A 20,515-nucleotide genomic window follows, 5' to 3' on the forward strand; every position below is an offset into this window, starting at 1 on the left:
AATCCTCTGACCGTAGTTTAAATTTTCAAACTATTCCTCTTGATTTTAATTAATTTTAATAAAAAAATATGATAAAAGATATAGGATGCAAAGTAACTAAAGACAACTGACGTTTGTGGTGATTTATTACCAAAATCAATCACTTCCAAATTAATGAATGCTGTAGAATAGAAAAACGCTAAAAATTATGAACCCCCTGACAATCTCCAATTTGTTTCTGATGGATGAACTGCTGCAAAGAAAGGTTTCATCTTGGCATATTGTGCAGAAAATTTATTAAAAAATTGACACATTTTATTTTAAACTTTCGACACAAGTCTAGAACTCACTATACAGATGCGCCAAAACTCGCCCTCCAGAGAAGAGTAAGACACCAAAAACATGGAAAAAATTTTACGAAATTCTATCTATAAAAATTTCGAAGTTATGAGACTTTAAATTTTGCACTTCAACTCTATTTATTTCTCTTGGAAAAAAGTTTTCCAAGTTTTTTTGCTACAGGTTGTTAGAAGAGGAAACAAGGAAGCTGTAACCTAAATTATATAACTCTGTTTAATGTTATTTGTGGCTTTTGTTGGGAAAATTTTTGTACATTTACCAAATAAGTATAAAAAAATATATACAAAATCATCAGTACCATTAAATAGATATAAAAAATGTCAAATGTCAAAAATAAAAGTCAAAAAAATTGAGTTATGGGATTTTTTTGTCAAAATTGCAATTTATGTAAAAAAAATTATTAAATATAAAGTAGATAGTTGTAATCCTTAGATCATAACCTTCATGAGAAAAATGGTCTTAAAGTGGATTGCCATTTACAACGTTAAAAAGTTTGTAGAACTCACAAACAAAAGAAAATTTCGAAAAATTTCATTCTTGATAAAACATCACATTCTTATAGTAACAATTTTTCGTGCATCAATTAGTTTTTCGAAAAAATAAATAGTTTGTTTCCATACTTTTTATTCACCTGGTATTTATCATAAAAGGAAAAAAAACAAAATTTTTGTTAAATAATTTAAGAGAAAGTAAGTTACAAGAAATGCGAAAAAGCACCAGAAATCCCAACAGAAGACATAATTTCCCTTTTAATAAAACGAAACTTTGTACCGAAGTTACATTCTCCGATATCTCATTGAAAACTACTTTTAACGATCTCTTTAACGAGCATCAAAAATAAACTCACAACGACGAAAAACTCCAAACAGTGCAATGAAGCTTGAAACGTTCATTTTTAATAAAATCGCCATCCGTAGTGTCAGAAAATAATGACTGGAAACCCAATATCAAGCCCGGAATATATAACGTTGCCTAAGCCCCCCGGAACGTGTGCAAAATTAAAACTGCGATTCTATTCAAAAAAAATAAAATAAAAATTCTGTAAATGTTTCACTCTACTTGAGTTGAAAGGGTACTAAATGACGTCGACGCTAAAATCAGTTGATAATAACGATGACTGACATAACAAGGATCCCTTAATGTAATTAATATCGCAACTGATTTAATGGAGGTGCCATTTGGCGCTTTGTAGCGCTGAGGGTGTAAACGACGACCACACTGGTAAAATAATTTCAAGAAAAAGTGCCAAAGATGAAAGAAATGTGAGAGCTGGAAAGGAAGCTGCATGTTAATTCGATTTTTGAACCCTACAAGGTCTCGCTGAAAGCTGGAATGGGATAATATAATCGAATTACTTTAAAGCAATAATTAGTCCCTTCGGAACATTATTAACAGGAACACTTCTTCCGGTAACAAATATTATGACTTAAACTGTCTTGTAGTTGTGAGTTATAGAAGGGCTCCTTATAGGACAAAGGCTCGCATTTAATTTGCTGAAATTGTTATTAAGCTCAATACACGTATAAATTTGCACCGAAATTGTATGCTTGTCTGTGGCAGATGTAAACTGAATCACATTTATCTACAATGGAGAGGTCTATCGCCTCACCCCATCTCGGAATCTTACTATAATAATAATCGAGTTATGTGGATGAACTGTTCCAATCTACGGAGTTGTTATCAATGGAATATGGGGCGGAGGGAATGTGATTCTCTGGTACTAATAGAAATTGTCCACAGACCCATTACACTATCCAATTATCACCACGTTACACAGAGTGTTGCAATTTCATACGATACGATAAGACAAAGTTTAATCGGAGAAATCCCGAGAAACCTACATACCAATTATGACAGCGACGAGAAATCTACTGAACAATTCGTCCTGGAACTGATTGGTTTTCTACTCGGAGAATTAGTTTCGACCCTCAAACTCTAAAAATAAACCGTCATAATCTCACTCGTAAGAAAATCACAAGTCTGGTGTATCAATTTTCGTAAAAAAGGTAAATGCTTCTAAATTTTAATTTCCATTTACAAAAAAAAAATTATAGATCAAAAATTTCTACAAACAAATTCTTATAATTGAAAGTGCAGAGTGTAGTGATTAATTCCAATAATTAATAAAATCCATAAAAAAATATGGTTCTCAGTTTCTTTTTGTAGTATTTTTTTTACTTGTAGGTACATTCTACAAATATAATATTGACAAGAGTATGATATTTATCGGCCACCAAATTAATATGCTTTTAGTTACCGAAAAATTAGATTTCCTCTCAAAATGACAGATGTGTCACCAACTTGTTACCACCAAACTATCTCAAAACGATTATGTATTTGTAAATTTATGAGAATCGCCCCAAAAGATAATTCGAGTTCTGATGCTCTCTGCATAGACACAAGTCATGAAAAATTGTAAATTATATACCAGGTGAACGAAAAGTATAAAACCAAACGTTTTTTGCTTAAACTACTTATTTTTTGAAAAAACTAAGTAATGAATGTAAAAGTACTACAAAAATGTCACGTTTCCCAAAAATAAAATTTTTACAAAATTTTTGTTTTGTTTTTTTTTTGAGTTCTACGATAGTATATTAAATAACGCGTTACGTAAGGCAAGTTTTTTGGAACGAATTCAGGTTTGCTGCTTTACTGCTCGTTTCACAAAAAAGAAATGTGATGATTTTTCATAATTTAGGAACTTATATCCTAATAAGGTGGTGGTTGTCACAAAGTTTATAAAGCCTCAAATATTTTTCAAAATTTTGTTGAAATAACAATGAATACTGAAAATATTTCATGTACACCACCTGAAATAAGACAAATCTCTCAAAACGCCGCTGAAAATCACCAATACCAACCTCTAGAAACTAAATTGTACTAGTCTATTTCAGCAAACGAATTGGTGTTGAAATTAAAGCTTGGATGTTGGTATCGAAATAAGCTTTCTTTACGGAAAATAGAATAAACAAATTATTTTTTCAAGTGGCAAACCACTATAAAACCTTTTTTTACAAAGACTATTACATCAATATTTCGTAAAAAAGCCAAATGTTTTCAAAATTTTTATTTCCATTTACAAAAAAAAATAATAAATCAAATCAAATTTTTAATTAATTGAAAGTGCAGTGTATTAATAAAATCCATAAAAAATTATGGTTTTCAGTTTCTTTTTGTAGTATTTAGGTATAATCTACAAATATAATATTGACAAAAGTATATTTATCGGTGACCAAATTAATATGCTTTTAGTTACCAAAAAATTTAATTTCCTCTCAAAATGACAGATCTGTCACCAACTTGTTACCACCAAACTATCTCAAAACGATTATGTATCTGTAAATTCGTATAATTCTTATTTATATTTGTCCTGATGCTCTTTTCGTAAAGACACTAGTCATGAAATATTATAAAAATCATGTGAATTATATATCAGGTGAACGAAAAGTATGCAATTACACGTTTTTTGCATAAACTAGTTTTTTTTTTGAAAAAATTAATTGATGAATAAAGTAGTATAAAAAAGAGATGTTTCTCTAAAATAAAATTTTACAAAGATTTTGCTTAGGTTTTTTTTGAGTTCTACAATAGTATATTAAAAAAACGCGTTTCGTTAACAAGTTTGGTGAAACGAGTTCAAGTTTATGAAACGAGCAGCGAAGCGCGAGTTTCATAAAAAAATAACTTGTGAAACAGGTTTTTTATATTATTTTGCGCGTTCAAAAAGTCGATTTTTCATAATTTAGGAACTTTTGTCCTAATAAGGTGGTGGTTGTCACAAAGTCTGAAAAAATCGATTTTCACAGTTTCAACTCTCGAGTATTTTTAAAAATTTTGTTGCATTAACAATGAATACTGCAAATATTTCAAGCACACCACCTGAAATAAGAAAAATCACTCAAAACGCCGCTGAAAATCACCATTACCAACCTTTAGAAAGTAAATTGTACTAGAATTGTACTAGTCTATTTCAGCACCAAAATTGGTGTTGAAATGGGTCATTAAAGCATAGGTTTTGGTATCGAAATAAGCTTTCTTTCAGACGCAAAATAGAAAAAAAAAATTTTCAAGTGGCAATCCTCTATAAATATACGAATAACTAACGGTAAACTCAAACATAATAAAGAAATAAAAAATTAGTACTACAAATGTTGGACCCTTTTTCATTTCTGTTCTGATTTCGTGACAAATCTATTTTGAGAACATTGCTATTATTCCAAACATGATTATCCGCTTAGTTTGGTTACAAACTGTTATAATTTGAGTACACATATTTCTGGGATTGATTTCCATAATCGAGGGATTTCATCTGATGACAGGTTTTATTTATTCCATTTCATAATGTATATTATGCATTTAATGTAAATTAACAATAAAACAAATACAATGATAATAATCCAAAGCAACAATTTTCTTTATTTCAAACTGTCCCTTCGGATATCAGTGACCACCATCGATTCGTTTTCTTCCACTAGCACTTGACCTCGCCGTTTCCTCAATTTTATTTTTATTTCACAGTAGAACAGTCATTCAAACAATGTGAATAAACTCCATTTAAATTTATTATCCTCTCCGGGCTTTGGATTCAATATGCGAAGGGTTTTTTTACATGAGCAAATACCATTTTTATTTCCCCTTATACAGACGTTAAAAATATCCAAATATAAAGAGAAGCAACAGTTTCTCGACTCCTCACAGATCCAACTTTAGTCGTTAGTAGGGATTCGTAAGTCGCAAAATATTAGTTCAAAATGAGATTAGTGCGAAAGCTCATCAAGAGAGTTGTGTAGGGATTCTCGACGTATTTAGTTCATGTTCGCCACAGCTCGCAAACAGACCTCTTAGCATCTGATAAATACAACCAATGTGACAAAAACATTGATTTACGTCGGACAGCAGATTCCTTGCCTGGATGCGAAGGACAGGGTAAGTAATTGAATGGAAGCTGTGTTTGAATGTACGAGTATGACCCGTGAATTGTATTCTAATCCGAAAGCAAACTGACAAAAACTAAGCAAGTATCATACAAGTTTTTGCCCGTTCACACATCAAACACCAAAATTTTATGCGAACTATATTTAGCAATAGCTATTTATTCAGGTCAGCCATCAATGTAAACAATATTTCAGTTATTGCTGTTTATACGAACAAAATTAATTTCAATTGAAATGTTTCACATCCAAGAAAAGTTTAATCGTCATTACCCACAATGTGTTTAAGAATTTTTATGAAATCAAATTCTCGTTACAATCTTAAATAACAAAATTGTATTAAGCTAAGACTATTACTAAATCACAAACTATGTACATATCACGTGGAAAAAAAATTTAAATCAAGCGTTGAGAGTAGGAAGTTTGAGAAAAAATCGAAAAAACTAAAAACTTCAAAAATAAACCAAATGACTCCCAGGAGTCGAAAAGGCTTAGAAAAGTACAAAAATGTTCTAAAAGATTCAAAAATGTGTATAAAATGTTATAGAACTGAGTTAAAAAAAAACAATTTTTTTGAGTTTTCGTAGGTGTGTGTTGTAGAAACGCTTGAAAAATAATTTTCTAGAGCTAGAATTGCACGCTAAACACGTTGCAACAGGTTAAAATGCTCTACGATGCATAGTTTTTGAGATATTGAGTAATAAAGTTAAGAATAAGGCTAAAAGTATAAGCACTATATCCGACTATGACCAAAAAATCAACATTTTTTTATTCTCATGAAAAACTAGTACTATATGTAAAATTAACCGGAGAACACGCCTGTACAAACCGTTTTGACCTAGAACTCACAGTTTATGAGATATAAATTTTTTTTGCTAGAAATTAAAAATGGCTCTGTACCTGGAACCATAACCCGGAGCGACTTCCGGTTTACGCCATTAATTAGATCACTTTAAGCTAATTTTAATGGTTTTTAGCTTTTTGCTCTAAGTCTTATAGTTTCGTAGAAAAACGCGTTTAAAGTTTCACAAATTTGACAATTTTGACTTTTTGAACGGCGGATACGGCCAAACTATTAGACTTAGAGCAAAAAACTCAAGACCATCGTAATCAGCGTAAGAAAATCTATCGACTGAGGCCAAAGCCAAAAAATTTAAACTTTTAAACGCCGATTACGGCGAAACTAAAGGAGATAGCCCAAAATGCTTAGTAAATTCGTAATCAGTGCGTCAAAATCTATCGGATAAGATAGGTTTAAATCGAATCTGAGACATGTTCAAAAACACTGGTTTTGAGGAGGGGGGTGTTGACAAATTTTTATTTTTTTTTAATTTGTAAATTGCGAAAAAACTATACTTCAATGATATAATATTTTGACATAGGCCTATGTAAATTGTTCCGGGGAATCGATTGGCGTCAAAAAAACTGCAAAATTTCCAACAGTTTTGAAGTTATAAGCGGATTCATATTTTTGATATTTTTGAATTTATCAGAAATTTTCTCGATAACTATTCATCGTAGAGCACTGATCTTTTTAATATATGATAGAAAATTTAATTTTCTTTCCAACGATACCAAATATAAGAGGTTATCTCCAATAAGTCCGGAGTTATTGCCATTAGACCGTTCCGGGTGGCAAAAATCGAATAAAATCTCGACAAAAATCCAAAAAAATTTCAATTTTAAAATTGATCCATTTAACGTTGTTTACATTTCTAGAGGTCTTAAAGACTCAAATAAGTGCATAGAATGTTATTGGGTCAAGTTTCAAAAATTTTGAATTTTTTGAATTGTTCAAGGGGAACGGTAGTAAAATCGTAAAAATAGTCAATTTACCTTAAGTCGTAAAAACGCTCGAAATATGGTTTTCTAGACGTAAAATTACTCGCTGAACACGATTCAACTAGTTAGAATACTCTACGATGCATAGTTTTTGAGATATTGAGTAATAAAGTTAAGAATAAGGCTAAAAGTAAAAGCACTATATCCGATTTTGACCAAAAATCAACATTTTTTGATTCTTATGAAAAACTAGTACTATATGTGAAATTAACCGAAAAACACGCCTGTACAAACCGTTTTGACCTAGGACTCATAGTTTTTGAAATAGGATTTTTTTTTGAAAAAAACTAAAAATGGGTCTGAACCCGGAACCATAACCCGAAGCGACTTCCGGTTTGAGCCAATAAATAGATAATTTTAAGCTAATTTTAATGGTTTTTACCACTTTGCTCTAAGTCTTATAGTTTCGTAGAAAAACGCGTTTAAAGTTTCACAATTTTTACAATTTTCACTTTTTGAACGGCGATTACGGCCAAACTATTAGACTTCGAGCAATCAGTCCAACTCCATCGTAATCAGCGTAAGAAAATCTATCGACTGAGGCCAAAACCAAGTCGATAACTCGCAAACAAATTTTGAATTTTTAAACGCCGATTACGGCGAAACTAAAGGAGATAGCCCAATGTGGTTGGTAAATTCGTAATTAGCGCGTCAAAATCTATCGGATAAGATAGGTTTAAATCGAATCTGAGACATGTTCAAAAACACTAGATTTTAGTTTTTTTGTTTTGTAAATTGCGGCAAAACTGAGTCTCAATAACATAATATTTTGACCTATACCTATGTAAAATGTTCCGGGGAATCGATTGGCGTCAATTAAACTGCAAAATTCGTAGTAGTTTTGAAGTTATAGTCGGATTTAAATTCTCGATYTTTTTGACTTTATCAGAAATTTTCTCGATAACTATTCATCGTAGAGCACTGAAATTTTTAATATATGATAGAAAATTTAATTTTCTATCCAACGGTACCAAATATAAGAGGTTATCTCCAATAAGTCCGGAGTTATGGCCATTAGACCGGTCCGGGTGCCAAAAATCGACCAAAATCTCGACAAAAATCCAAAAAAATTTCAACTTTAAAATTGATCCATTTAACGTTTTTTACATTTCTAGAGGTCTTAAAGACTCAAATAAATGCATAAAATGTTATTGGGTCAAGTTTCAAAAATTTTGAATTTTTTGAATTTTTCAAGGGGAATGGTAGTAAAATCTAAAAATAGTCAATTTACCTTAAGTCGTAAAAACGCTTGAAATATGACTTTCTAGACGTAAAATTACTCGCTGAACATGATTCAACTAGTTAGAATACTCTACGATGCATAGTTTTTGAAATATTGAGTAATAAAGTCAAGAATAGGGCTGTATCACTATTATCGAGTACTTCAAAATTAAACCAAATGCAAAAGTATAAATGAAATTATATGAAAATTTATTTCGATAAAAAATAAATAAAACGTAGATATATCAATGTAATCCTTAGATTTTAGCCTTGTGTAAAAAAAAGTTCTATAGTAGGTTGATATTTGAAAAAAATATAAATTTTATTCTTGAGAAACATCACAATTTTTAAATAGTTTTGGTCACAAAAGCAGTAAAAATTAATTAATTGACTTACCCCTCGACGATTATTAACTTAAAACCACAATAATTTGAAACGTGGTTGACCACATTCAGATCGAATATAACAATGGATAAAATCAAACGTTAAATAATACTTTTACACTCAAAAAATTATGATCAAAATGCAATTGTGATAAATTTAACGACAAATAATAATTAATATGTAAAACCATTACCAATTGTGCAAACAAACCTGTTATGGCTTCACATAGTTATTAATCACCATTTTTAATAAATTACATCATCCTACAACGTATTTAAAAATTATATTTCTCAATATACAGGATGACCCAGTGGTGCCAAGAAATGAGTATATTTCCTTTTCTTTTCGGAAAAAACATCAACATTTCTTATTTTGCAAAAATCTCACAAAATTTTACAAAGTAGACCCCACCAACCCTATTTCCTATTCACCCTACAAGACACCCTCCGGTGGTAGATGGGTGGCATCCACTCGTTTGAAACTTTGTTATTATATGCGTCTACTCTAATGTCACATTTTCCTTTTAAAATTTAATTTAAATCGCTCAAAATAATTCAATAACCTTCCAAGTCTGAAGTGAAATTTAATAAAATTTGCAATTTCGTCATAAAGAGTTCAAGAGCTCGTATTTAGTCATCAAATGCAGAAGAAATTAAAAGAAAAGAGGATATGCACATAGGAGATGAATAAATTATAAAGTAAAAATATTACCTGCACCTGACATCGTACACCACCTCTTGCATAATTACAACAAGCGTAAAATTTTACTAGATGTGAGTTTAGGACGTGCTCTGTCTTCACCGGTTTTAATTAAAACCGTAGCTTAACTGACAGAAAATAGGATCATCATTAATACAACAAAGAATGAAAATTTTTCAAAGTGTTTTGATTTTCTGACTTAATTGTTTCGAACTTGCTGATTCGTTAGTACTTGTTAGTTAATCTTTGTTTGCTTGCACCAAACTTACAAATTAGAGTTTCTCAAGTTTTCCTTCGACAATGAAATCAAAGTACGTCACCGTTGAACGCAAGCAAACCATAATTAATGAGCCTAACTCGACGCTTAAGCAACACCGACTGTTTGAAACTGAAACGACTTGCTATCCCGAGGAATAATGAAAGCTAGCCTAATGTTGTGCCAAAATGTCTAGATTAGAGATATTCATTCTCGCCCAAAGCAATTTAACACCAAAACTCCCTGCAAGAGGTCACTTATATTTAATTATGTCATAAATTTATTTCAGAAAAAACCAATGAAGAAAAAGCAGCAAACACTCAAAGTGAAAATCACGAAAGAGAAAGTTCCTGAAAAAACAGACCCAGAACCACCAGATTCCGAAGAAGAAGAAGGCTTTTCCAAGTGGCTACGTTCAAGACAAGGCATCGAAAACATAAAACTCTTCGTATTAGGAAACTCAATTTTGATTTTCCTCTTAATTTCGTGGCCAGAAGTGAAAGAAACACTTGAAACAGCTTATTACATGTATCTAGAGTACAAAAACAGCACCTAACACCATGTTTGGGGTTATTTTCAAAGGGTTTTTCTTCATATTTGTTATGTTTTGGTATAGTCTAGGTGTTTGGAATTTGGTCAACAATTATTTCAGAGAAGAAGTTAAGAAATATTTGCTTTCTCAAGACCCAGCCCAACGAAAAAATCATAATGATAACATAATGACAAAAGCAAAAAAAAATATTGTTGCATCGAATGTTTGTTACCACCATTCAAATATTGAAGAAAAATGTTCCAAAATGTCTTTTTTGCAAAATAAATATTTTACGTAGTGTAGTTACCTTGTTTTTGTGCCAAAGTTTTTATTCCATCCTGTAAGAAAAAAGTTAGGTTAGAGCAAGGTAAATAACTGCTACAAGCACACTAATGTATCGTTTTTATTACCTGTTATCCACACATTAAAAGCACTTTTCCAGATGGAAAATGAAAGCAAAACGTTACACAAAACATTTCAGTAAATACTTTAAACAAAAAAACATAAAATTTGAACAAAACCAAACATTATAAACCACTGTTATTGGCTGAACAGGTGTTCATTTAAATATGAGAGTTTTTATTGTATGGCGACCTCTGTTAGTATATCCGCAAACATAAGACAAGAAATCTGTAATTAAACTTTTTTGCATTTAAATAACATTTTTATGCTTGAATACTACTTACTATTGATTTAATTACAAAACTTGTTATAATGTTTTATTATAAAAACAGTGGTTTTTAAAAATTAATAATTTTCATTTTGTCATCAAGAGTTTTGTTTTATATTATGAACGTCAAGCATTTATATTTAGTTGTTTTTAACTTAAAAAGTTAAAGTTCGTATTGATTTCACTTTTTAACTTGTTTTTGCATTAATTAACTAATTAATTAATTAGTTTTTATCACTGCAAAAACTGAAGCATTTTAGATACGCATTATTGAATTTGTGATTAGATAGATTTATTGTTTTGTCATAATAATAGTGACAAAAATAAATAATATAAGTCTAATCACAATTTTAACAGAGCGCAAAGACGTTAAGCATAAAAACCGTGTATTTTTATTATATCTCCTTTAGTAAACATAATTAAAGATTGTGCTTATAATTTTTAGTTGTTTTTTATTTTTTTTAATTAACTAAAAATTAGTGTTTAACAATGACAAAAAACAAAGACAATAAAATATTTAAAAAATTATGTTTAGCTGTTTTTTTGACTTAAAAAATTTATACATTTGATCTCGATTTTTAACACTTTATTTTTTTTAATTAATTCTTATTACTGCAAAAATTAAATTATTTTAGATACATATTATTGGTTAGATTTATTCTTGTGTTATAATAACCACAGAAAAGGATATAAATCTAATCACAATTTCAGCAGAGCACAAAAAAATTAATTATACAAATCGTGTTTCTTATTATATCTACTTCAGTCTAATTAAAATTTGTTTTTACCATTCTTGGTTGTTTTTTTATTAAAAAAAAACATTAAAAATTAGTGTTTAGCAGTGTTTAGTGATAACATAACACTGACAACAAGCTGCAAAAAAACCTTGCTGTGTCATACTTCTTTTGATTTCGATTTTTTTAACACTTTTTAAATTTTTTATTTAGTTTTCATCACTCCAAAAACTACCACTTTGGTGTTCTTTATTAAAACTGTGGTTTCATTTATTGTTTTGTCCTAACAATAACAAAATATAATATAAATCTAAACTTAATTTGTCTCTGTTTAATTAAAACTTACAAAATCTTAAGAAAAAAATTTAAAAAAAATATTTTTGTTGTTTTTTTTAATTCTAAAAACACACTCTTTTATCAATTTTTGTAAAGTTTTAATTTTTTTACTTTATCAATTAATTTTTTTTTTTCATTTAAAAAATAATTAAAATTTGGACAAAAAGTTACTCTAATTTTTTGCAGTTCAAAATTCTCTAAATCTCTACTCTGATTTCCTACAAAGTATTTTTGTTTGAATTTAATAAAAAAAATTATCGTAGAGCTTTGATAGTTATTTACCAAAAAATTATGAATTAAAAATTTTTCTCAAATTGCGTTTGTTAGTTAACAAAGCCGTTTCGCTGAGCTAATAATACAATTTGTTTAAATTAAAAAACGTGTTTTACTCGTACTTTTGATCTAAAATAATTTAAAACTTGGTAAATTTTTTAAATAAAATTCAATATGTACCCAAAAATACGTCTTTTAACGCGTAAATGAATGATTTAAACCGCCAATTTACACGTTGCAAAACAAAAGTAGCGGCGGTCAAGTATTGTAGGTTGTTAAAGGAAGCCTACTTTAAACGACCAATTATATTATCAAGAAATTGTCGTTGCACTCATTTTAACTCTGTCGATCATACATAATGTTTCGTAATAGCTGCTAAAAAATAAGTTTATTAATAGAAATGGCCCCTGGATTAGAAACCTTGAAAAGAGGTAGCATCCAACTCCAAAGAGTAGCCCAAAAAGTTGTCAACGGTGAGTTTCAAGTTTCAAGTTTTAGTTAACACAAATTGATAATTTAGATCAAATTGGGTCTAGGCATGTTCTGGCGGTGTTTGTAGTCACAGGTTTTGTCCTTTGCGGCGTAGTTGAACAAAGCGCATCAGTGGCTTTAAGGGCAAATAGTACTTCCAGTTATTCAGCAGCTGAATTTGCAGAATATGTTGAAAACACCAGTTATATAACACGATATTGTCAACCACCTTCTAACAAATCGGTAGTCCACGTTGTGCGATCAATTCCACACATTGAGGTACGTAAATAGTTTCAGTTTTATTATTTTCACACCAAAGATAGATTCCAATGACCCGAACTGATGAAACTGAAGCTGTGCTAAGACAAGCTTTCATGTGGGGAAGTCTCGTATCACCATTAGCAGCCAGTAGGGTGGCAGCGAGAGTCGGAGCAGAACGGTTATTTGGTGCTGGGGTTCTTGGAACCGGAGTTGTGGCAATTATGGTACCAGCGTCGTGGTTAACACCTAGTCATGTTGCTATCAGAATAGTTCAAGGCATTTTTGTGGTACCAAGTTTCAGTGTAACAAACCCAAACTAATTTTTTTTTTAAGGGTGCCACCTTTCCGGCAGCTCACATGTTGGCAGTAACTTGGATCAAAACCAAACATGTCAGTGCGTTTGTTTCTTTATATACAGGTTACTATAAATCACGATTATGTTCAGTTTTTCACATTGGTTTTCAGCTGTTAACCTGGGTTATGCAGTTGTGGGGATTTTAGGGACGCTTCTGGTCAGGAGTTGTGGTCGTGATTTTTTAAGTTATGTTATTGCATTGTCATCGTTTCTTTGGTACTTCTTGTGGTGGAGATTTGTGGAAGAGAGTTTGCATCCCAATAGGCCCAAACGAGACGTAATCACCTACAAAAAATATCAAAATAAACTACTCCAAAATATTAAAGAAACAAAAAAAAATTCTAATTTTTTTGATGTTTTTTGAAAGGCTGTAACTCATCGAAAAATGGTTGTATCTAGATTAAAAAAACATTTTGAAGCTTTAAGTTTCTAGTTTTAAGATTTTTTGGCAGTTTTTTTGTGTGACGGTTATTTCGCAATTCTCAGTAATAGCGCGAGAAAAATAAATTCAAAATTTTTGTTTTGCTTTTGGTCCACAAACGTTAAAAATTTTTTTTTAGTTAAGTTAATGCATACGCCGGATAGCTGTTCGTTTACCTTTAATATGCTTTTTTGACCTTTTCTAGACGTAAATTTTTCGCTGAGATATCTGACTTTATATGAAAAGGGATCCTTTCATCGATATCTCAGCAACCAATGACCACACAGAAGAAAAGCAAAAACTGGAATAAATGATTTATAAGATACTTTTACGATTTTTTAATTTTTTTTCCAGCTTTAACATAGATTTAATAAAAAGAGAAAAAAGCAACTTTTTAAACCGTTTTCTCGGACCAATTGATCGAAGTTTTGCAAAAGAAGAATAAAGAAGACATTATTTTTGAGTTTGTATACAATTTTGCCTTAGTTATTTGCTACAAATTAAAAAAAAACAAAAATTGTTTTTTGATTTTTTTTTGAAAATTTGTAAAACATTCAAGAAACAATATTGCTTAATTTTTGAAAAAAAATACAAAACATGTTTTAGATTTTTTTAAATTTGTAAAAAAATTCAAGAAACAATACTGATTAATTTTAGTACATATCAAAATTTTTGTGTTTTTTTTTTAGATTTTTTTTTTTTTTTAATTTAACTAATGCAAAATTGTAAAAAACAGCAAATTCTTTTTCTCATTTTAAAAACAATATGCACAATGGTTTCTTCAATTCTTTTGTAACACTTTGATCAATTGGTCCAAGAAAACGGTGTGATGAATCGATCGATTATCGATTTAAATCGATTTAAAAGTTTACATGGCTACGCAGGATATACATTAAACTGTAAAAACACTAAAAAACATTAAAGTCCCCCATCAATATTAGTGTACATGCGGTAGATTTACTAAAACAACGTAAAAAGTTACTTTTTTCAATGTTAAAGGTGAAAAAAAAAATTCCAAAAAATTATAAAAGGACTTTATAAAACATTATTCCAGTATTTGACACTATCCTTATATTCTCTGTGGTTGCTGAGATATCGATGATCAAAGACAAAAGGATCCTTTGACAAATTGACGTAAGAGAATTTCAACAAAACATATTAAAAATAATCGAACATTCTATTTGGCTTATGCATTGACTTAACTAAAAAAAAATCCCCACGTTCGTGAACCAAAACCAAAAACATAAAAATTTAGAATTTTTTTTCTTGTGCTATTACTTAGAATTGCTTGATACCATAGCACAGAAAAAAATATTTGCAAAAAAACTTTAAAACTAGAAACCTAAAGCATCAAAATGTTTTTTATTTAATCTGGATACGATCATTTTTTGATAAATTACAGCTTTTCAAAAATCATTAAAATATTTTTGTTCCTTTAATTTTTTGGAGTAGTGTATGTCAAACTAGTCTTTATAGGAACACAGAAACTTACCTTGGAGGCGACTACTCACTTCTAAACCAGCATGGGCTTGTGGTATCACAGTTATAGGAAGTCAATGGGCCGATGCTACTCTCATGTTGGGGGTCACAAAATATCTGAAACTAGTTTATGGATTTTCAATCGAATATGTATGACAAAAAATAACTGAAATAAGTTTCTGAAAAAAAATTTCAGCAAGACATCCTTCAATCATTACCCCACATTGGGCATTTTTTCGCCGCTATCACTTTTGGAGTAGTTGTAGACCATGTTAGACAATCAGGAATCGTATCAACAACAACTGCAAGAAAATTATTCGTTTACATTTGTAAATAATTCAATAATTCAATAATTTGTTTTGTTTCTAACACTTGACTTCTAGCACATTTCCCTCCTGCTGCTTTAATGTTCGTTTTGGGTTACACAGGCTGCGATCCTGCTGCTCCTGCAGCTCTCTACACTGCTGCTTTGGCCTTTACTGCAGCAACACCAGCTGGAGCTTTTGCAAGTGCAGCTGACATTGCCCCAAATTTTGCAGGTGAAAGCCTACTCAATTTTCTAATCTCTTAATATGATTTTAATTAGGGACGGTTTTTGGCCTATGTCAGACTGTGGGGGCTGCTGGCCTTCTCGCAGCTAATTACGTGGTGTCCGAAGGTTTACACGGTTCAGTGCGTTTAAATTGAACACTTGTTCAACTAAATGAGTAACAGTTTGCAGGTTGGTGGAGACTGGTTTTTGGGGTCTCCTCCGCTGTGCTTTTGACAACAGCTGCGTTTTTTATGGCCATGGGGAGCGGGTCAGTCCAGGACTGGAACGCTCCAGGTGATATAGAACCAGAGTTGGAACCAATCGAAGAACCTTCAAGACTAGATTCTGTTCTTGAGTAGACAATGAAGGGAAAATTGGATCGTGCGACACCATTATTATTACATCATGTAAATTAGAAAATGAAACCATCTGAATATTCATTAATTGTTTTATTGTAATAATAGAACAGTTCAAAAAGAAACGACATGTAGATAAGTTCCCACGTAAAGTATTCACATCTTTGGTAATGGTTGCGCAATATTTACATAATTGAAGCATGCAATCTATTAATTATACAGTGGCCTAACTAAATACAAAATAAGTAAAAAATGAACAATAAATATGTACAAAAATATCACCAAACATTGCGCTTGCTACAAAATTGAAAACTAAATTAGATAACACAAGTCGTGCATTACCCTTAATTTTGATAAGTAGGTAATGATAATGAGCATGCTAATAAATACTTGCATGATTGTGAACTAAGATGATTTTAATACCTACTTTACATAATTTTGCATTTTTGCAATAAAAACTGACATTGTCCCATAAATATTAAGATAGCAAATGGTACCAACACGCAACTATTGTTCGTAATAATCCATATGTGGTTCTTTGTACCTTTTACTCCTCCCAGGTCGTTTCTCTTCGGGTTCCTCCCCCAAGATTTCAACATTTCGCACTGGAACTTTCTTGTATTGTGGTACTGGAGTGGTACCTTGCCCCATCTCATCTTCGCTCAACGGCAATGCTGGATTTATGGCAAGTTGAAGCATCCTCAACAAGAGCATTTCTCGGACATCTGGAGGAAGATACTCCTCTTTGTTCTCTTGACGTTGTTCTTCACCTGGTTGCAACAGTCTTGCCACCCGTCTTGTGGGGATGTAAGACTGTCCATTTTGGTTGTAAACTTCCTGGTCTTGGCGTTGCTGTTGACGAATTGCAACTTGTTGGTCACTGGGGATATGGACGTATTGTCTTTGTCTTTGTTGCAAATTTTCGTCTTGTAAAAATTGTACAGGGCCGTTTTGTTGGTAATATGGGACAGGTGTTGGGCGATAGACTGGTCGATAGCGCTGTTGGTAGTACTCTGGGTGGCGGCGAGGGTCAGTCAAAGCACTGATACGTTCCAATCGGGTTTGTCTCAAAATGAGTTGGTGCAAAAGCTTCTGGAAATCTCTGGTACTAACAGGAGGACTAATTTCGTCAATGTCATTGTCTACCTCATGGGGTGGTGCTACGGGAACTGGAACTGGGTATGGTACTGGTTGATTTGGTTGTCTTTGCACTTCTCGAATAAAACCATTTTCGTCAACTTGAACCGGAATTGGTCTAAAATGAGGTGGTGGTAACCTCCTTACATAAATTGGTCGTGGTTCAACCGGTTTTGGGGTCGTCTCTTTGACATATTCGTATTGATTATCATTTATATCAACTGGAACCACTCTTCCTTGCAATTGACTCAAAGGTACCAAAATAGTACCTCTTTGGAAAGGGTGTCTAATTGCAACGAGAGGATCCTGAGTGGCTCTATTAGCCGGGATTTGCACCACCGGAACTGAAGTTGGTGTAGCATCATTCACTGTTGCTTCAGTCGTTGTCGTTTCTTGAGCATACTCCTGAGTATTACTTTCTAAGTCTTGCAAAACATTTCTTTGGTAATTGACAGGATATCGTATTGTTGGTCTTGAAACCACTGTTGGAGTTGTGGTGGTACTTAAAAGAGCTCTAGGACGCGACGTCGTCGTAAACAAAGGTCTAGGAGTCCCAGTGGTAACCGAACCACTATATACATCAGTAGCATCACTACCTAGAGCTTGTTGTAACATAAAAACGTGTTGTTGGGGATCAAAATTCGACTTCTCTTGCGACAATTGTCTCCTCAAAATGTTACTCCTGCCTTCAGATTGGTCCACATGTTTGTCATCATTCAAAAGTGGGTGTTTTAAGGCAAGTCGTCGAAACAATGGCAATTCTGTTGGTCTAGCTGTTACAACTTCCGGTCTAATTAACTGACCTTCAGATTTTTGTGTTTGTGTGTGTGTTGCAACAGTCGATCTGACTGTTGATCTACCTTGTAGCAAAATCCTTGGGGTTGAACTAGGGTAAACTATGTGAGGTTTGCTTGTCGTTTTGACAATTTCGCTCTCCATATTAACAACTTCGCTGTAGTTGGGTTTCTCGGTGGTTGTGGTTGATTGGCTTCTTAATTTGGCAAGTCTTTGAAGAGCTGTTGTGCTGGTCGGAGTTGACTGAGTCGTGGAATAAAAAGGACGTTTAGTCGACGAAGTGTAGATTTGAGTACGATTTGTCTTTGGAATTCGTTGGACAACGGATGGTAAATCCGGTTTTGGTAAAACTTCACTAGAATTACTGGTACTGTAAGACACTCTTTTAATTTGTCCTGAGTCGTCTATAAACCCGTAAGTTCCTTTAATATTCCCTAAAACGTCTCGACTCTCAATTTTGAACGATCCATCATCGGCTTCGTAACCTATAGTGTACGATCCATCATCATTGACTTTCTTAATTTGTTTGATTATTTCAAGGTTCCCGTCTTTTGACTCAGACTCGACTAGTTCCTCCTTCGATTCATTCTCAACAGTAATTGACTTTTTGCAAAGTAGGAGCAAGAAAAACAACGGAGTAATCTGAAATAAAGTGGCAATGTCAACTTTGCGGCAAATTGTTGTCAACAGTTGTCCTTAATTCTCTAATTACGAGATGTGCTTTGTGCGAGGTAAAGAAAGCAGAAAGAATGCGATTTTAACAAAAGTTATCATTAACCTTGTCATGGGCAAATTGTATAATTGAGAGAAACAATCTATCAGTCGCTAACGAGGCATGAGAATTTTTTTTAACAAAATTAAGAAAGTGTTTAAATAATTTTAACGATTCATTTGTGTTGCAGTTCTCAGGCACGTTTCACAATCAGTTACACATGTCACACTTGCAATAAATTCTTCTTAATTGTCCAATTGTTAATATTTTCATAATTGAAACGAAACAAAGACCGCATTATTAGACTACATTTTATGAGCACTAAAATACTAAAACAAAATTTTTCTCTCAATAATTAGCAGCTTTAGCAAGAGTTTTAGTAATTATTTGAAATCACAGGAAACTAGACATCAAAAATTTCAATTAAAAACTTGTTTCTAATATAAATTAGACTTCAATAAAATCGAGAGATAGAGAAAGTTTGAATTTTGAGACAATTATATTCTCCTTTTAATGTTTGTGGAGTATAATACGTTAAAGGATATACTTGTACATCCTTGATTTTAAAAACAATGCAAATTGATTAGATGTGCAGAGATCGTGCTTCTGTTTTATAATTGTAATCCGTTTTTTACACAAATAAAAGCAAATAGTTTCCTTCGCAATTACCGTTGTGTCACAAGAAGAAAATCCTAAATTAATGTCCAAACTACATTTTAATAATAGTCTAAATTAGATTAAACATCTTCAGCATGCAAGAGTGAAATCATCGCATTAAAGACACGCTTTCGTTACTTGCGACAAAATAACTTCTTTGTTCATAATGAAATGATGCCACTTACCTTTGTTAAATCTGCCATTGTGGCAGTTGCTTACACCACGTGTTTACACCGACTGTTTCATTTAAACCGCCGGTTCACTATATAACTTAAGACAGTTGTTAAGTCTTCAGACCTGGAGGGAGATGACCTTGAAGTGCCACCCACTCCGAGAACGAGCTTTGGATCCGGTGCACTTCAGTGAAAGTGTTGACTCAATTGCATTTTTGGTAACAGAAATGATTTTTTAAAATTTTGAAAATAAAAAAAATATTGGGAAATGTGTTGGAATTTATGGTTTTTGCAAGAACGTTAACCTTCGATGGTTTATCGTGAATGCATTATTGGGCAAAACTGAAAAGCCTACACGCTCGTTAAAAATTCAAGTACTTCAATGGGACTTTATTTACGAAATATTTATCCATAGAAGACAATCAGGTGGCCTATTTCACACGGTTGGCTACAATTTTGGTGGCAGCGTTTTACTACCGTTGCTGTTAAATGATTGTTATCACATTATACCATGATGAGGGTTCATAAATATGCATTCTCTATTGTGAACGGTGTATGGATGTAAAGCCAAAAGTTATATAACGAAGGATTAGGATAGACGTTTAGGGATATTCACAAGGAAGTTGTATAAATTTTTCCAATGTGAAAAGAATTTTACTATTGAATGCTGAAAATATGAAATCTACTGTTTTAGTGTAGAAATATTTTTTCCCAAATAATTTCTTCGCTACTGATTAAAATACATTTTGAAACCGACTTGTTATTCCTTAAATTTAATTGTGGTTTATAAAAGCCAATAAATTTAAAAAAAAAACACTAAATTAATTAAAATTGAGGAGTGAAAAAAAATATTATTTTAAAGGGTCTTCAATTTAGAACAGAAATAGTTGAAAGAATGCAGGAAGTTAAAATATAAACCAACACAGCTTGAGAGAATTATTGTATAACA

At 31.9% G+C, this 20,515-nt stretch overlaps 3 protein-coding genes across 4 annotated transcripts in view; 1 reads left to right on the forward strand and 2 right to left on the reverse strand.

Annotated features, from left to right (window-relative positions):
* LOC123007432 (FERM and PDZ domain-containing protein 2-like) overlaps positions 1 to 10,757 on the reverse strand; it is an 83,641-nt gene extending 72,884 nt beyond the window's left edge. The window contains exons 1-2 of the mRNA XM_044402728.1: positions 10,615 to 10,757; positions 10,512 to 10,542 (exon numbers count right to left, since the gene is read on the reverse strand). The gene's annotated coding sequence lies outside the window, so the exon portion shown is untranslated. The remainder of the gene's footprint in view (positions 1 to 10,511; positions 10,543 to 10,614) is intronic.
* A 1,787-nt stretch (positions 10,758 to 12,544) lies between these two features.
* On the forward strand, positions 12,545 to 16,301 carry LOC123007091 (sialin-like). 2 transcript variants are annotated; one of them, XM_044402129.1, is made up of 10 exons: positions 12,545 to 12,690; positions 12,738 to 12,967; positions 13,012 to 13,236; positions 13,283 to 13,367; positions 13,415 to 13,581; positions 15,202 to 15,354; positions 15,401 to 15,533; positions 15,588 to 15,743; positions 15,791 to 15,876; positions 15,919 to 16,301. In XM_044402129.1, the coding sequence occupies exons 1-10, from the start codon at positions 12,618 to 12,620 to the stop codon at positions 16,093 to 16,095; spliced, it is 1,485 nt and encodes a 494-aa protein (XP_044258064.1). In that variant the 5' UTR covers positions 12,545 to 12,617; the 3' UTR covers positions 16,096 to 16,301. The 2 variants fall into 2 exon arrangements, with proteins under 2 accessions (XP_044258064.1, XP_044258065.1); XM_044402130.1 differs by having other exon boundaries at positions 15,926 to 16,101.
* LOC123007090 lies at positions 16,176 to 19,628 on the reverse strand. Its single transcript, XM_044402127.1, has 2 exons — positions 19,579 to 19,628; positions 16,176 to 18,666 (listed from the first exon to the last, which is right to left on the reverse strand). Exons 1-2 carry the CDS (start codon positions 19,594 to 19,596, stop codon positions 16,600 to 16,602), a joined length of 2,085 nt encoding a protein of 694 aa, XP_044258062.1. The 5' UTR covers positions 19,597 to 19,628; the 3' UTR covers positions 16,176 to 16,599.
* Positions 19,629 to 20,515: the final 887 nt, after the last annotated feature.

The sequence above is a fragment of the Tribolium madens genome, unplaced genomic scaffold, assembly GCF_015345945.1.
Source record: "Tribolium madens isolate multiple individuals breed KSU strain unplaced genomic scaffold, Tmad_KSU_1.1 Scaffold_3;HRSCAF=73;Tcas5.2_LG2, whole genome shotgun sequence".
In the NCBI taxonomy this organism is placed as follows: Eukaryota; Metazoa; Arthropoda; class Insecta; order Coleoptera; family Tenebrionidae; genus Tribolium; species Tribolium madens.

What these genes read in the sequence shown, in the direction of transcription:
- LOC123007091 (XM_044402129.1), top strand. Translation starts at nt 12,618, where the DNA reads ATGGCCCCTGGATTAGAAACCTTGAAAAGAGGTAGCATCCAACTCCAA. An exon ending in GATCAATTCCACACATTGAG is followed by an intron (nt 12,968 to 13,011) that starts GTACGTAAATAG and finishes CACCAAAGATAG; the next exon opens with ATTCCAATGACCCGAACTGA. An exon ending in CCAATAGGCCCAAACGAGAC is followed by an intron (nt 13,582 to 15,201) that starts GTAATCACCTAC and finishes TAGTCTTTATAG; the next exon opens with GAACACAGAAACTTACCTTG.